The 17,703-nt window shown below is 37.6% G+C and overlaps 2 protein-coding genes across 2 annotated transcripts in view; both read left to right on the forward strand.

The window, feature by feature from the left end:
- LOC107141808 (protocadherin alpha-3) overlaps positions 1 to 17,703 on the forward strand; it is a 200,234-nt gene that overhangs the window by 11,551 nt on the left and 170,980 nt on the right.
- On the forward strand, positions 13,220 to 16,261 carry LOC107152014 (protocadherin alpha-6-like). The gene is given in 2 exon segments (XM_015497494.2): positions 13,220 to 16,176; positions 16,178 to 16,261. Coding segments are annotated over 2 exon segments (2,403 nt in total). The 5' UTR covers positions 13,220 to 13,857.

Raw genomic sequence — 17,703 nt, forward strand, 5'->3', positions numbered from 1 at the left:
CCTTACTCTTTTCTAGCCTTCAAGATTTTTGTTAAGAAATTTGCTGATAGTCTTTTTGGTATTCCCTTTTGAATAATTAGTTATTTTTCTCTTGCTGCTTTTAAAATCCTCTATGTGTTGTTGACTTTCAACAATTTAATTCTAGTTTCCAGGTGGCAGTTTACTTTGGTTCATCCTATCTGAAGGCTGTTGGGTTCTTGAATCTGTCCATTTGAAGAATGTTCATTTCCTTCTCTGAATTGGGAAATTGTCACCCATAATTTCTAGAAATAAACAAGTTTTCTGCCTGTTTTTCTCTCTTCTCCTTTTGTGTGATGAAAATAATGCATATATTGGACCCCTTTTGGTGTCCCATAAGTCCCTTAGGTTTTCTTCACTCTTTTTTTTCCTCAAAAAACTTGCTCCCTGCCTGAGTAATTTCAAATGACCCATCCATGAGGTAACCTACTGTCTTTGATCACATCCTCTGTTGAATCCCTCTAGTGAATTTTCTCACTCAGTTATTGTATTTTTCAACTCTAAAATTCATGTCTAGTTTTTAAAAATTCTATGTCTGTTGAAATTCTCTTCTGTTTATGTTTTATTTTCTGGAGCTCACTGGCATCTTCATGATAGTTTGAATGCTTTGACAGGTAATTCATATCCCTCCATTTCTTTAGATTCTGGAAATTCTTGAAAGTCTTTTTATTATGCCATATTTTCCTGTTCCCTTCTGTTGATATGACCTTATTTGGAAAACAGTCATCTTTTCCAAGTCTTTCTGAACTTCTGTTCACCAGTTGTCTTGGTAGAAATTCTGTAGCTCTCTGAACCCTCTTCTGTGCATACATCTTCTTTGGATTTTTGTGCATAATTCCTAGTTAGAGGGATTTACTGGTTTCTTTTGTCTGTAACTCATTCTCTGTTCACTTTGGTGTCTGTCTGTTATGCCATGAATGCTCTAAAGCCATAGTATTTGCTCACCTCTTTTGTTTGTTTGTTTGTTTGTTTTTGTTTGTTCTGAGTAGTCCCCAGGCATCTACAATATGTTGTGTTATCAGTGCCTTGATTCAAATGAGATATCTAGGCTGCCCACTGAAAAACCAGAACATTGGATACCTACTCCACTCTCCTCATTTTCTTATGAAGGAGAGTCTACTAAACTGTGTCAACTTCTATCTATTGAGTTGCAGGTCCTCTGGAATACCAACACACCACTCAGATTTTATTACTTTCAGCTGCCCTCAGACATCTAAAATTTGCAGGAATCCCTTAGCATTAGAAGACCTGTGAGACAGAAACCAGCCCCTTGGGCAGATTGTGCTGAAAAGTCAGAATGTGGGATGTATGCTTCACTCTCATTGTAGTTTTTCCCAGGTAGAAGATGGAAGCTGGGTGTTTCCTCCTGATTTAGTGGCACCATGCTAGGGGAGGAATATGGGGAGAAAGTCCCATAATTTTTTTTTAACCAGCTTTAATATCGAAGTTTTATATTTGAAGTTCAGGAGTCTCTTACCTCTTACCTCATTTCTACATTTGTCACAATGGGAACTGTTCTGTGTTTTCTTTGTTGTTGTTGTTGACTTGGTATGTCTGTTAGTGGAGGGTGTAGGGATTCCTAAAACATCATCCTGCTTATGTCAAAACCTGTTAACCTTTAATAATATAATATATAGGCAAAACATATATAAATACATGATATATGTACATACATACATAATTTTCCTAGAGATTAAAATCCACATTCTGAAAAAAAACCACATTCTAGTCTTATTAAAACTTAAATTAAATCAATACTTTTACCATGTCAAAACAATGTTAAGGCCTTGAATAGTAGCTCTATTTACCTGTTCCTCACTTTCTTTAACTGGTATATCTTTTAGTTATACATATATAATGCATCATTATCATTGTTTTGTACAGTTAACATAAATTTATGTTTAGGCTTCTTTCTGGGTTTATATTCTTTTTGAAAAAATTTTTAATTATTTATTTTAAAGTGACCTGCTGGTGAAGAAATCCCCAAGTTTTTGTTTGTGTAGATATCTTTATTTTTACTATCACTTTTCAAATATAGTTTTGCTGGGTATTAAATTATGGATCAGAAGTTATATTTTCCAGCACTTTGAAGATGACATTCAATAGTTGTAGTTGTTTTCACAGTTGTCTCCTTCTCCTCCTATTTTCTTCTTCCTTTTCCTTTTTCTTCTTCTTTCACTACTTCTTCTCTATCTCCTTTTCCTTTGTAGTTGAGATTGAATCCAGAGGCACTGTACAACTAAACTACATCCTCCATCCCTTTTAATTTTTATTTTAACACAAAATATCCCTGAAATTTAGTGATATTAGTGAGCAATTGAACAAGACCCTGTCTCAACTGTCTCAAAATAAATAAATAAAAAGGGTTCAGTGGTTAATTGTCCCTGGGTTCCATCTCTGGTACAAAACAAACAAACAAACAAAAAACCCAGGCAGGCTTCAAACTTGTGATTCTTAATAGAATAGAACTATTCTATTTAGGTACAATGCACACATTTTAATACCAGTCTGTTGAGTCACTAGGATTACAGGCATGTGTCACTATACCTGCTCACAGATGTCTTTTGAGAATATGGCTACCAAGTTTATTGTTTAGATATTGTGCCTTTTTCCCTCTCTAGCTACCTTCTATACTTTTTTTATTAAAAATTTCAACAGCTTTTCTATTATTAATGCCTAGTTTGCTTTATTTTTATCTTGCTTACACTTTTTAAAGTTTCTTATATCTGTGGGTTGATATGTTTTATCAGTGTGAGACAAAATTTAGCAGTCTGCCTTCAAATATTGCTTTTAACTCATATTTTCTCTCTTCTTTGACTCAAAGTACATGTATGTTAAATGTTTTCAACATATCCTTTATGTGTATTATCTCCCATTATTGTTTTTAATCACTTGTTTTTTTTGTTACATAGTATATATATTATTCTGACTCTTCTCTTACATTGGTAGTTTTTTCTTCTTTTAGTCCTTTATCAAAATCATCAATTGAATTCTTAACTTCAGTTGTGGCTTTTTCAGTTTTAAAATGTAATTTGCCTTTAAAAAATACATTACAGGTTTTTTTTGGTGGAGCTCTTTAATTTATTATGCATTTAATTCAAAACATTACTCATGATATTTTTGATCTGTCAGATCATTTTAATAATTGAATCATCTGTGTGTCTCTTTCTATTGTTTATTTTATGACCCTCTTTATTGTTATGCCTAATAATTTTGAATTGAGTTTGGATATTGTGAATAAAAACCGTAATTGTTCTGGATGATGTTATCTTCTTCCTCAGCAGAACAATGAACTTCTAGTTATCTGCTAGATGTGGATTTAGGGTATTTATGATAGAACTTAACTTGAAATAAGTACTCTACCTCTTCTTTTTTGTTGGATACTATGCAATCTGGCATTACAAATATTTTCAACATCATATTTTTGTTTCTTTCAATTCACCTCCCCCATTCTATTTTATAGACCTACTTAAAATAAAACAAACATCAGGCTCAGGATTTGTACCATATTTGAAAAATCTGTTTCTTTCTTCTCCATTACTGAATCTCAAGAACCAAGATTATTGAATCTTTTTCCCTTTGATTACCTGGAATATTGAATAATTGCATTAGAAACTTTCCTCCCCCAAAGTTTCTATTTACTTTGGCTAGCATTTTTAAACTGAATGTAACCCAAGAGAAATCATTCCCCTCAATTTAATGATGAATCAACTGTATCCCCAAGACAAAACAAAACTTACCTGAGATCACATGCTTAAGTTTAACTCTTTGTCTCTTTGTCTAAGGACTAATTTTGAAAGACAAATGCTAGTGATAACTTAAAACATGGTTATAATTTAATACATTTAAAGATAAATCAAATGTCAAGAATCTTATTTTCTCCTGAAATATCTATATAATACCATGAATTATTTTCCCAAAGACATGCATGTGAATCCTTTTCTTCATTGAATATAGTTTTAAGTACTCAATATTTACCAGAAGTATTAAAACAATACACACATTATTAATACCATATTGTCAGTTTTACCTCTTAATACTTGATATTTACTTTTTTTAAAGGATATTTCATGTTTTATAAAACTTTCTACAATAATTTATGCTATAGCCTTGTCATTTCACATCAATTACTGCTCTGTAGACTATAACTACCAGGCATGGTAAGCTCAGTGGCTCAAGAAGCTGAAGTGGGATGGGGTCCGAAGAGGGGTGGGCGCAGAGGCAGGGTGGGAAAGTTCAAAGCCAGCCTCTTGCAGTGTAGGAAGTCCCTAAGCAACTTAGCAAGACCCTTTCTCAAAATAAAAAAGAAAAGTAAAAGTGGATTAGGAATGTGGAAATGTGGCTTGGTGGCTAAGAATCCCTGGGTTCAATCCCTGATACCAAATAAAAAACAAACAAAAAATAAAAATTAAAGAATGTGAGTACTGTCTGCTGATGTTATTCTGAAAAAAAACTTATCATTTTCTTTTTTCCTTCTATTGGGTATTAAAATATTTTAAAATTATCATGAATAATGTTCAATAAATAGTATTAAAAATTGATCCGTATTTTTATTAATCATCCTTTGTCACTATAACAAATACATGAGATAATCAACTTACTAGGTTTATTTAGATTTATGGTTTCAGAGGTTCCAGTCCAGGATCAGTTGGCCACCTCATTTTTAGGCCTGTGTTGAGGAAGGACCAATCATTGTTAGGAGTCTACTACATTCACCTCTGGCCAAGAAATAAAAAAGAAAAAGAGGAAGAAACCAGGGTCCCAGAATCCCTTTTTAAGTCATGTGCCGCCCCCCCAGAGACCTAAATTTTCCCATTAGACCCCATATCTTAAAGATTCTTTACCTCCCAAAGTGTCACCCTGGGAAGAAAGATTTTGTTTTGTGGACCTTTAGGGACATTAAGGTAGTAACTATAATGATCTGAATGTTAAGGGAAAGTTATGATAATAGGGATAGTAATAATCTTACTAAATATAAAGGCAATGATAAACACATTTTCAAAGATTATAACCAAAACAAATTCTGTGACATTATTTTATTTCTTTACAAGATTGACCTCTGGAAATCAAATAACTTTCAGCTGACTGCATTTTCTGGTAATTTCTTATTTTTTCCAAGCTATATTTTATTATGAATTTCTTGGCACTGAGAATTACATGTTTTAAATGTAAAAGTATGCAGAAATATAATTATGGTTCTGTTAGTTCCTCTTGTCCTCACAGGTAAGGAAGATTTTGTAATGTTTAAAGAAATCTATGGAGTGTATATAAAAGCAGAATATTAAATATTTCAATTAAAATGTTGGTGACATTTTCTTTTGGCTATATTTATTAAGCGAAGTCAACTGTATTGACTGAGTAAAATTCAAATGTAAGTTCATGCAAAAGAACAGTTGAGGGAATAATGGAACTAATATAGAAGTAAGCTGGTTATAAAATGGGTATTCTTTTCACATGATTACTTTTACTGTAATCTACACATCTGGCAAAGAATTGTAGGATTTTGACTTACTGAATAAATACAAGAGATATAATTACTCAAATTATACAGTAATAGAAACTTGGAGAAATGCTGTCTAGATATGTCTAATTTTAAAATACTGTTAGGGGCTGGGGTTGTGGCTCAGTGGTAGAGTGCTCGCCTCGCATATGTGAGACCCGGGTTTGATCCTCAGCATCACAAAAAATAAATAAATAAAATAAAGATATTGTGCCTATGTATAATTAAAAAAATAAAAATAAAAAATAAAATAGTATCAAGATGCTTACTAAAAATTGTTTTAGTATATACTAAAAATTGTTTTAGTATATTTTGACTTCTAGAAAATTGAAATTTCCATATCACAATTTTGAGTAAACACAAAAGTGGTGATATTATAAAAAACATAAAGAACAAAATTTTCATTAATTTGGAAACTAGACTTCCAAAAAAGGAACTCAGGAAAGGATGTCATGAAATGAAATAGTTTAGTTATTTTAAAAATAACATTAATAAAAATTCAGGACTAAACATTACAAATTAGAATAAAAATTTGTTTAATGAGTAACACAGAGGTAGTACATATCCTTTAAAATGATATGGAAAAATTTAAAGAAGATATCTAAGTAGAGAAAGAAAAATCAAAATTGTATTAAATGTTATTATGCCAGGCCTGGTGGTACATGCCTGTAATCCCAGCAACTAAGGAGGCTAAAGCAGGAGGATTTGAGGCCAGTTTGGGCAGTTTAGCAAGGTCCTATCTCAAAATAAAAAAATAAAAATAAAAACGGCTGGCCTGTAGTCCCTGTGATTGAGGAGGTGAAGGCAGGAGGTTTGCAAGTTCAAAGCCAGCCTCAGCAACTTAGCAAGACCCTATCTCAAAATAAAAAACAAAAATTAGAAAGGGCTTGGGACTTCGCTCAGTGGTTAAGACCCCCTAGATTCAATCCCCAGTACCAAAAATAAAATAGCCACTACTGCCACATCATGTCCACCACAAATATGGGAAGTTATACTTCATGTATGAATGATATGTCAAAATAATAGTCTACTGTCACATATAACTAAAAAGAACAAATAAAAATTGTTTAAAAGGTCAAAAGCATTTAATGATCTTTGATAACCTCAAAATATTTATTTATTTTGACAATTATATAGTAATATTAAATAAATAGTTAATACCAAAAAAATACCTGGTACTGGGAAAAATATTTTTATCAGTTGGAAATATATAAACCCTTAACTAAATAAAATAGAACATTGCAAATTACTTTAGTAGGGATTTGGGTGTCATGATTTCAGAAGTGATTTTTTTAATATTTTACTGATGTGCTTGTATTGATTCATTTCAATTTAGGTTTTAATATTTTGACTAGAGAAAGGAGATACACAGAGTCATAGAAAATATGTCACTGAAATTGGGTAATATTTGATAAATATTTGACAAACATAAGGTAAATAAAGCAAAACATGGAAAAATACTTACCCTTTCATCCACATGATGTCGCTGGACACTGACAAATCTTTTCTCCCTCCTCCAACATACAAAGCATACGGTGAGTACATTTTTAACAGGAAGGAAAAAGACCTTCCATTTGTGGCTCTGCTACAAAAGATCAAACAGGCGAGAGAACTGGGGGAAAAAAAAGTAAATTTGGATTAAATTTCCAGAAGATATTTTGTGGCGATGCACTAGAGATTGGAGAAGTGCAACGAGATCGCGAGATTGCGATGCTATATTCCCAAAGAGGAAGTCCAGGATCCTGGCGCCTGCTGCTCTCACTGCTGATCCTCCCAGCATGCAAGAACGGGAGCGGCCAGCTCCATTACTCGGTCCCCGAGGAGGCAAAACACGGCACCTTCGTAGGCCGCATCGCCCAGGATCTGGGACTGGAGCTGGCAGAACTGGTTCCTCGCCTGTTCCGTGTGGCGTCCAAGGACCACCGGGAACTTTTGGAGGTAAATTTGCAGAATGGCATTTTGTTTGTGAATTCTCGGATCGACCGGGAGAAGCTGTGTGGGCGGAACACAGAGTGTAACGTCCACCTGGAAGTGATCCTGGACCAACCGCTGCAGGTTTACCATGTGGAGGTGGAGGTGAGAGACATTAATGACAACCCGCCTAGGTTCTCTCGATCAGAACAAAGATTAAATATTTTAGAATCAAGAATGCCAGATTCGCGATTTCCGGTAGAGGGCGCATCTGATTTGGATATAGGAGTAAATGCAGAATTGAGATACAAAGTAAATCCTAATGAATATTTTGACTTGGATGTTAAAAGAAATGAAGGAGAAACAAAGGTTTTAGAGCTAGTTTTGAAGAAACCTTTAGATAGAGAAGAAACACAAGAGCATCGTTTATTACTAATTGCAACTGATGGAGGAAAACCTGAACTAACAGGTACAGTTCAGTTATTGATCAATGTATTGGATGCGAATGATAATGCCCCAGAATTTGATAAACCCATTTACAATGTAAAAATGTTGGAAAACACACCGAATGAGACTTTGGTTATTAAACTGAACGCCTCAGATGCAGATGAAGGTAGCAATAAGGAAATAACGTATTTCTTCAGTAATCTTGTTTCTGATGATGTAAAATCTAAATTTTCAATCAATTCTGATAGTGGTGAAATAAAAGTTAAGGGAGAACTGGATTACGAAGATTGTAATTTATATGAAATTAATATTGATGCTGTAGATAGAAGTACATTCCCATTAACAGGACACTGCAAAGTAATAGTGAAACTCCTCGATGTGAACGATAACTCTCCTGAGATGGCCATAACCTCCCTCTTTCTGCCTATCAAAGAGGACGCTCCCTTGGGTACTGTCATCGCCCTGATTAGCGTGTCCGACCGTGACTCTGGTTCCAATGGGCAGGTGACCTGCTCTCTGACGTCCCATGTTCCCTTCAAGCTCATGTCCACTTTCAAGAATTACTACTCGCTGGTGCTGGATAGCGCCTTGGACCGCGAGAGCATATCTGAGTATGAGTTGGTGGTGACTGCGAGGGATGGGGGCTCGCCTTCGCTGTGGGCCACTGCCAGCTTGTTGGTGGAGGTGGCAGATGTGAACGACAACGCGCCAGTGTTCGCGCAGCCGGAATACACGGTGTTCGTGAAGGAGAACAACCCTCCAGGCTACCACGTCTTCACGGTGTCCGCGCATGACGTGGACGCTCAGGAGAATGCGCTGGTGTCCTACTCTCTGGTGGAGCGTCGGGTGGGCGAGCGTGCGCTGTCGAGCTACGTGTCAGTGCACGCGGAGAGCGGCAAGGTGTATGTGCTGCAGCCTCTGGACCACGAGGAGCTGGAGCTGCTGCAGTTTCAAGTGAGCGCGCGCGACTCTGGTGTGCCTCCCCTAGGCAGCAACGTGACTCTGCAACTGTTTGTGTTGGATGAGAACGACAACGCGCCAGCTTTACTGGGACCTTGGCAACAAGGAGCAGGCGGCGCTGTTAGCGAGCTGGTGCCGCGGTCAGTTGGTGCAGGCCATGTGGTGGCGAAGGTGCGGGCGGTGGACGCTGACTCTGGGTACAATGCGTGGCTGTCCTACGAGCTCTTGCCTTTGGTAGGTGTCGCGCGCAGCCCGTTCCGCGTAGGGCAGTACACTGGCGAGATCAGCACCACGCACACCCTAGACGAGGCAGACGCGCCACGCCAGAGTCTGCTGGTGCTGGTGAAGGACCACGGAGAGCCAGCGCTGACCACCACCGCCACAGTGCTGGTGTCTCTTGTGGAGAGCGGCCAGGTGCCTAAGTCCTACTCGCGGGTGTCTGTGGGCGCCGGGAGTCAGGAGGCTGCGGTGGTGGATGTCAACGTGTACCTGATCATAGCCATCTGCGCGGTGTCCAGCCTGTTAGTGCTCACGTTGTTGCTGTACACAGCATTTCGCTGCTCGGCGACGCCCACCGAGGGCCCCTGCAAGCCTGGAAAGCCCACGCTGGTGTGCTCCAGCGCGGTGGGGAGCTGGTCTTACTCACAGCAGAGGAGGCAGAGGGTGTGCTCTGGGGAAGGCCCGCCCAAGACCGACCTCATGGCTTTCAGCCCCAGCTTACCTCAAGGTCCCAACTCTACAGACACTGTGAGTCTTATTCACCCTATTCTTCCCTCTTAATTCTTGAACATTACATATTGCATGTTTTCTTCAATAATTTCTTTAGTTTTTGAAAATTAATAATAAATAATTAATAAAATAATTAATTAGTAATTATTATATCAGCTTCTTATATTTCTTATATTTGTACTAATTTATACTTAAAATTATATTATTTAAAAATTCTAGATTATTCGAGATATTTTTGTACTAATATGACTTGTAGTTAGTATTTTTATGTGATTTTACTAAAATAGACAACTAATTATCTTATTTCCATGTCGTATAATATTTTCAAAGTTTTTAGAGTTTAAACACATTAATTTTTAGTCTCTGGGAAATATTGTAAGACATATTTTAGAGTTATCTATTCCAATGTCTCATTTTATGACTACACAAAAGTGTTTTTACACCACTCTATCAAAAATGCTTTTTTCCTTTCTGTTTAATTGCAATTACTTTTTTACTACACTATAAAAATTTAATTTTCTTTTGTCAGTCAATTTGTGTGGTATTCCTTTCAACTCTGTCTAAACAGTTGACTTTGGATACTAACTATGGATTTGTTATGTACAGCCTAAAATTTTAGGGTTAATGTCTCCTACTGAATAGGAGATGCATGTTTTATCACCTAAAAGTCTAGTAATACAAAAGAGGACAGGTATAATTTCCCTTCCACCTTCATCACAAAGCTTCTTAATATTCCTTATATTCCTTTTTCAGCACTTCAAACATTTCTGTTTCTTGGTTATCCTTCTACAGATTTTAATCTTTATACACTAAACATTCTTACCCCCTTAAACATGTAACATTAGTATCAATTTTAATCTTGTTTGGGTTGGGGATATGGTTCAGTGGGAAGGAGCTTGCCCAACATTCATAAGGCCCTGGGTTCAATCCCAAGCACTGCAAAAAATATTTTTTAAAAATGTTGTTTCCTCCCCCACACACTTTACAAGATGTCTTTGTGATCATTACTTATTAAATAAGGATATTTATCATTCTATTATCTAGTTCTATACTGTTCCATGTGTTTGTATGATAATTATTTTATATGATAATTTAATTTTCCCAAAACTTAACATTGACATTTACTGGAACAATTATTTAATTCACCTTAAACTTGCATATTTTTCAATTTATAAATTATTTATATTGGTGAGAAATGATTGTGATCTCTTTCAGTTGCAAAATTCCTAATATATTTAGTTAGAAATTTGTGCTACTTACTGCTGCTTTTCATTTTTAGACTAATACAAAAAAAAAATGTATTCTAATGCAAACTCCTCTCATGAGTTTGTTGTTTACAAATAGAGTTGTTTACACAAAACTGTACATTGGAATGTACACACACAACAGTCCTCTTCATATAAAATAATGAGAAATGTTTCTTCATTTTTTGTTATAATTTAATTTTTTGCATAAGTGTTGGTTTAACAGAAATTATTACATGCTTCATACACTGAAATGTTAGTTCCCTGTTTTATTGAATTGCCAATTTCTCTTATTCTCACATGCATTTAATTTTATAATACCCTTCTGCCATATTAAATAGGTATTTCTAATATTTGAGGTACTTTGGGGAAATCTTAGAAATTGAGAATGGGTTCTTGCCACTGTTAACAACTGCCAACATTTAAAAAATTAAGTTAATTTTGAAATAACTCTTTAGCTTATGCTATCAATATTAAATTTTTCTGTGTGTGTGTGGGGGGGGAAGGAGCTGCTTGTTTATAGAAAGATTGACTAAGAATATTTTTATTAACATAATCTCCCTCTACCAGAATGAACTATTTGAATAAACAAAATAAAGACAAGGTATAAGGTGTTTATCAGGAGGTCAATATTTTTCTTTTCCATATCAATTTATTTTACATAATGAATTTCAGTATGGTTTATAATTTTCTACCTGGAGCCAATAATATTTATTAATGGTATCCCAATTATGCATTATTAAGCTTTGAGGAATTGCTAAGAATTGCAATGGAAAGATAAGTAAGATACTTAGCTTTATTTCATTTTTACAAGAAATTTAGTGTAGATACAATTAACTGAGATCAAAGTGTATAAAAAACAATGGCTACTAAAGAAAACCTTCAATCAGAAGACTTCAGATCAATGTATTTTTATGAAGACCTATCTTCACCTAAGTAAAAAAACCTTTCCTTTTGGGGGTTTTTATTGATTAGCAAATGAACTCCTTGTTTGTTCAAAATAACTGCAATAGGAAATTTGTGAAAAAGACTGCAAAATGGATCCACATTAATTACATTAACAATTTTTTATGGAAGGAAGAACTTTGTATTACACTTGTGAGACTTAATGTATGAAGAATTATGGAGAAAGGTGGAGATGGTCACTTGCATTTGCGAAGTTTTATTGGTGACTCTAATTTTCTTCTTTGAAAAAGGAATTAAATCACCTTCACTTGATGACATTAAATGAATTAATGGTGAAGGTGATATTTGGGCTTGATTTTAATATATGACAACATTTTTACAGGTAATGTTAGAGATGTTAAATTTGCCTTGACCAAAGTCTGTATTGAGGAAGAGGAAGTGCAAGTGTTCTATACCGTCTGCAAAATACAATTCATATTGGAGAATAATTGAAAGTAATTCTTGAAATATTGGGTTATGATCACAACATAGGTCACCTTGAAGTGATTCTCATGTCTTAGCATTTCTAGGTTCAGTAAAATTCAATGAAGAGTTGTACTTCATTCACATAGATATGGTGTATGTGAAAGTGAGGTGGACTGTGGGCAGATTTTTGAATAAGCCTGGTAAAGGGGAAGAAGTAATAATAAGTTACCATGGGTAACATAGATAATGTGTATACTATTATAAAAAAAGCATGGAGTTAGGGATATAGTTCAGTGGCAGAGTGCTTGCCCAGCTAGCAAAAGGCCCTGTGTTCAATGCCTAGTAGTATTAAAAAGATGAATTATTAAATTAATTTGTTTGGTATTAGAAATTGAACCCAGGGATACTTTACCACTGAGCTACATTCCCAGCCCCTTTTGACTTTTTTAAAAAAAATTTAAAACTGAGTCTTGCTAAGTTAGGGACTCACTGAGTTACTGAAGCTGACTTTGAACTTGCAATCCTCCCGCCTCAGCCTCCCAAGTCACAGGGATTACAGGTATGTGTAACTATGCTCAGAAAAAAAATGTGAATTTTGAAGATTTGAATTTGGGGGTTATTAATGACTAGTCATTCTTCCACATTAAACAGATTGTATTCAAGGAATCAGCATGTATGGGTGAAAGTGACAATCAGAAACAGAAAGGAAAGATGAAGATGTGGGTTTAGGAATACCCTAGAAAGATGAAGCATGGAAGAGGATGAGAAAGAACATTTAGAAGATATACCAGGAGGCTGAGGTTCAGAGAAAAGGATGAGCTCATTCTGGACAATGGAAGAATCAAGAGTAGAAAAATATACTGGGTAAAATTCACATTAGAATTTGAGGTGTTGAAATATATGGAATGAAAATATTTTAAGTGGGAGGAGTAATATAAGCTGCACAGAAATTAAGAAATGTCATAAAGAATGTTAACTAAAATTTCACCTTCTATTATTATATAAAAGAACCTTAAGATTATTGATATTTATGGTACAAAGAAAGAATGGACATCAATGATCTATGAGGTTTTAAATTTTTAGACAAAATTAGGTAATTTTAAATTATATTATTTCCCTAGAGCAATATATAATACCTGTATATGTATGTATATATAATAACATTACTATGTTTTGTGACAGCCATACATGGGCAAGTTTCTTATCCTTCCACACTTCTAACTTTCCAAGACTAGTTGGCATCAAATTTAAATTTTTTAAAGTAAAAGTTTAAAATTTTGGAAGAAAGTTTGTATTTCTATGAATAGAGACTTTCCTCTAATAATAGAATCAGGAGAGATGACACTGACTTTGAAAATAATAAAGATAAGGATTTACTTTCAAAGTAAGGTAAAGAAAAATATATATACTAGCATTCTTTGATATTCTCTGTTTATGTATATTGTATATATCTATGTGTACATATAGATAGAATTACCAAAGGATGATACTTTAATCCATTGAATGAATCCATTTCTTACCCTTTGGAACCGCATGATGTCGCTGTCTACCACGAAATTACAAGTAGCCAATATACAAAACCCGTTCGTCCTATTACTTCTTTACCAGACTGCTGAATGATGGCGGACTCAGAAGAATTGAATTAATAGACTTGGAAACATTCAGCATTTCATTTTTATGCTCAGAAGATATCTTCTAATGGAATTAACACAAGAAATATTTGACATGGATTTTACCACTGAAGGCAGACTGGGAATGCGATGTCTGCTGCTCTCCTTTATTCTCCTCATAGCCTGGGAGGCGGGGAGCGGCCACCTCCACTACTCGGTCCCCGAAGAGGCCAAGCACGGCACCTTCGTGGGCCGCATCGCCCAGGACCTGGGATTGGAACTGGAAGAGCTGGTGCCGCGCCTATTTCGGGTGGCGTCCAAGGACCACGAGGATCTTCTGGAGGTAAATCTGCAGAATGGCATTTTGTTTGTGAATTCTCGGATCGACCGGGAGGAGCTGTGCGGGCGGAGTGCGGAATGTAGCATCCACCTGGAGGTGATCGTGGACAGGCCACTGCAGGTTTTCCATGTAGAGGTGGAAGTGAGGGACATTAACGACAACCCCCCGGTGTTCCCGGTAAAGGAACAAAGAGTGCTGATTTATGAATCTAGGCTGCCAGATTCTCTGTTTCCACTGGAGGGCGCATCAGATGCAGATGTTGGATCAAATTCCATCTTAAACTATAAACTCAGTTCCAGCGAATACTTTGCATTAAACACGAAAACAAACAGTGATGAAAATAAACAAATTGGACTCGTGATAAGAAAATCCTTGGACAGAGAGGATGCTCCTGAACATAATTTACTCCTGATAGCCACTGATGGAGGCAAACCTGAGCTCACGGGCTCTGTTCAGCTGCTGGTCACTGTGCTGGACGTGAACGATAATGCTCCTAGTTTCGAAAGGTCTGAATATGAAGTGAGACTATTCGAAAACTCAGGCAAAGGAACTACAGTTGTGAGACTGAATGCTTCTGATCGGGATGAAGGAACGAACGGGGCAATTTCCTACTCTTTTAATAGCCTTGTTCCACCCATGGTTACTGACCAGTTTAGTCTAGATGCAAACACTGGAGAAATAACAATTCAAGGGAATTTGGATTTTGAACAAGTAAGTTTATACAAACTCCGCATTGACGCGATGGACAAAGGCCACCCTCCAATGGCGGGTCATTGCACCGTTTTAGTGAAAGTTTTGGATGAAAATGATAATGTTCCTCAGATTGCAGTGACGTCCTTATCCTTGCCTGTCCGGGAGGACGCTCAATTCGGTACAGTCATTGCCCTGATCAGCGTGTCAGACCGTGACTCTGGAGCTAATGGACAGGTGACCTGTTCCTTGACGCCTCAAGTCCCCTTCAAGCTGATGTCCACTTTCAAGAATTACTACTCGCTGGTATTGGATAGTGCCTTGGATCGCGAGAGCATATCTGAGTATGATTTGGTGGTGACTGCGAGGGATGGGGGCTCGCCTTCGCTGTGGGCCACTGCCAGCTTGTTGGTGGAGGTGGCAGATGTGAACGACAATGCGCCATTGTTTGCGCAGCCGGAATACACGGTGTTCGTGAAGGAGAACAACCCGCCAGGCTGTCACATCTTCACGGTGTCTGCGCATGACGCGGACGCTCAGGAAAACGCGCGGGTGTTATATTCACTGGTGGAGCGTCGGGTGGGTGAGCGTGCGCTGTCGAGCTACGTGTCAGTGCAGGCGGAGAGCGGCAAGGTGTATGCTCTGCAGCCTTTGGACCACGAGGAGCTGGAGCTGCTGCAGTTTCAAGTGAGAGCACGCGATGCTGGCGTACCGCCCCTGGACAGCAATGTGACTCTGCAAGTATTCGTGCTGGATGAGAATGACAATGCACCAGCACTGCTGGGACCTTGGCAACAAGGAGCAAGCACCGCTGTTAGCGAACTGGTGTCGCGATCCATTGGCGTGGGCCACGTGGTGGCGAAAGTGCGCGCGGTAGATGCAGACTCTGGCTACAATGCGTGGTTGTCTTATGAGCTTCTGATGGCGGCGGATGTAGCGCGCAGCCCGTTCCGCGTAGGGTTGTACACTGGGGAGATCAGCACCACGCGCGCTCTGGATGAATCGGACGCGCCAGGCCAGGGGCTACTGGTGTTGGTGAAGGACCATGGAGAGCCAGCTCTGACCGCCACTGCCACGATATTGGTGTCTCTGGTGGAGAGCAGCCAGGCGTCAAAGGTCTCCTCTTTGGCGTCCGTGGGCGTAGCAGGCCAGGAGGTGGTGCTGATGGACGTCAATGTGTACCTGATTATCGCCATCTGCGCGGTGTCCAGCCTATTAGTGCTCACGCTGCTGCTGTACACCGCCCTGCGGTGCGCAGCTCCGCCCACCAAGGGCGTGTGCGTTTCTGTTAAGCCCACGCTAGTGTCTTCTAATGCAGTGGGGAGCTGGTCTTACTCGCAGCAGAGGAGGCAGAGGGTGTGTTCTGGAGAAGTCGCGTCCAAAACCGACCTCATAGCCTTCAGCCCCAGCCTTCCACCTTGTCCAGTTGGGGTGGACATAGGTGACAGCCACGATTTGAATGAAGATCATTGTGCCAGAGTAAGTCTAAATTTTCATAATTACTGTTTAATATGTTTTATTTTAAATTTATAATTATTTTCTGAAAGCCTAGGTTTTACATTTTTTTATTCTTAAAATTTTGATTCACTTTACTATATTTATATCTTTTTATTCTTTTCTTATTATAATCTCATTGGTTCATTTTTAGTTTTAGTGGAGAGTGGGGTTAGGTGCCGCAGTCTGGCTGGGCACAAATCACGAGCCACTGAAGCAGGAACAAACTTTATTTTTAAACTGCAGGAAAACACTTCACACAGCTCCCGGGGAATCCTCCCAAACACCAGGAGGCTTCTCCAGAAACCCCCAGCCGGAAATATCTCTCTCGGAAATCCCTCCTCCTGCACTTCCCCAACCAATGGGAACTCTCGGGGAATCCCCGGAAATCCCCACGAGAACTCCAAAATAGTGCGAGAACTCAAAAGTTGCGGCAGAGGCGGATAGTAATGCCTCGCCTGTCAATCAATACTGTTGGCAAAATGCCAGGGGCCATACAGACTCGGCCGTGGCTCTCAGCAGTTAGGTATTTACCAATTGTAAATCTCTTGATTTTTTTCTCAAAATCAAAATTTTATTTGATATGTCATTTTCTATATCATTTTCTCTTTTTTTATGGTTGATTTCCTAGGATTTTGCCTTTTTGGATTTGAACTTCAGGAAAGTTATTCTGAATATGCTTTTACTTTGATCAAACATTGAAATCTCAACATCACTATGTCACTTATGTTTTATACTTTCTGGGTGTTTTTTTAAAAATATTTTTTAGTTGTTGATGGACTTGTATTTTCACTTATTTGTGTGTGGTGCTGAGAATCTAACCCAGTGCCTCACGCATGCTAGGTAAGTGTGCTGAGCCATAACCCCATCCCCTTCTGGCTGTTTTTTGTTTGTATTTTTGGTGTTGGGTGTCTAACTTGGGGCCTTCTGCATGCTAGGTTAATGCTCTACCACTAAATCCCCTTCCCTGAATTTTCCATTTTAAATTATTCTCTGCTGCTAACTTTTATTACATAACACTTTCAATTTATCTATTTTGTGCCAGAACTCTACCCATTATATGTTATTTTACATGATCTCTCACAGGCCATTTTGGTTCCAAGAGGCATTAGTGATCTTTAATGTTGCTCATTTAGGGATAAAGTACAAAACAGTGGTTATCAGATTGCATACCTGTGATGGATATGAAGGAGTGAATGAAGAGATTTCATACTTCAATAATGTTATTTAGCCCATGGTCATTTCTCAGTTTATTAATGATACAAATACTGTAGAAATAGTAATTGCAGTGAGTTTAGACTTTGATCAGAGTATATTAATACAAGATCTGCATTCCTAGGGTATGGCTCAGTGGTAGAGTACTTAGCTCACACAGGAAAGACCCTGGGT

This window comes from Marmota marmota, unplaced genomic scaffold, assembly GCF_001458135.2.
Source record: "Marmota marmota marmota unplaced genomic scaffold, marMar, whole genome shotgun sequence".
Lineage (NCBI taxonomy): Eukaryota > Metazoa > Chordata > Mammalia > Rodentia > Sciuridae > Marmota > Marmota marmota.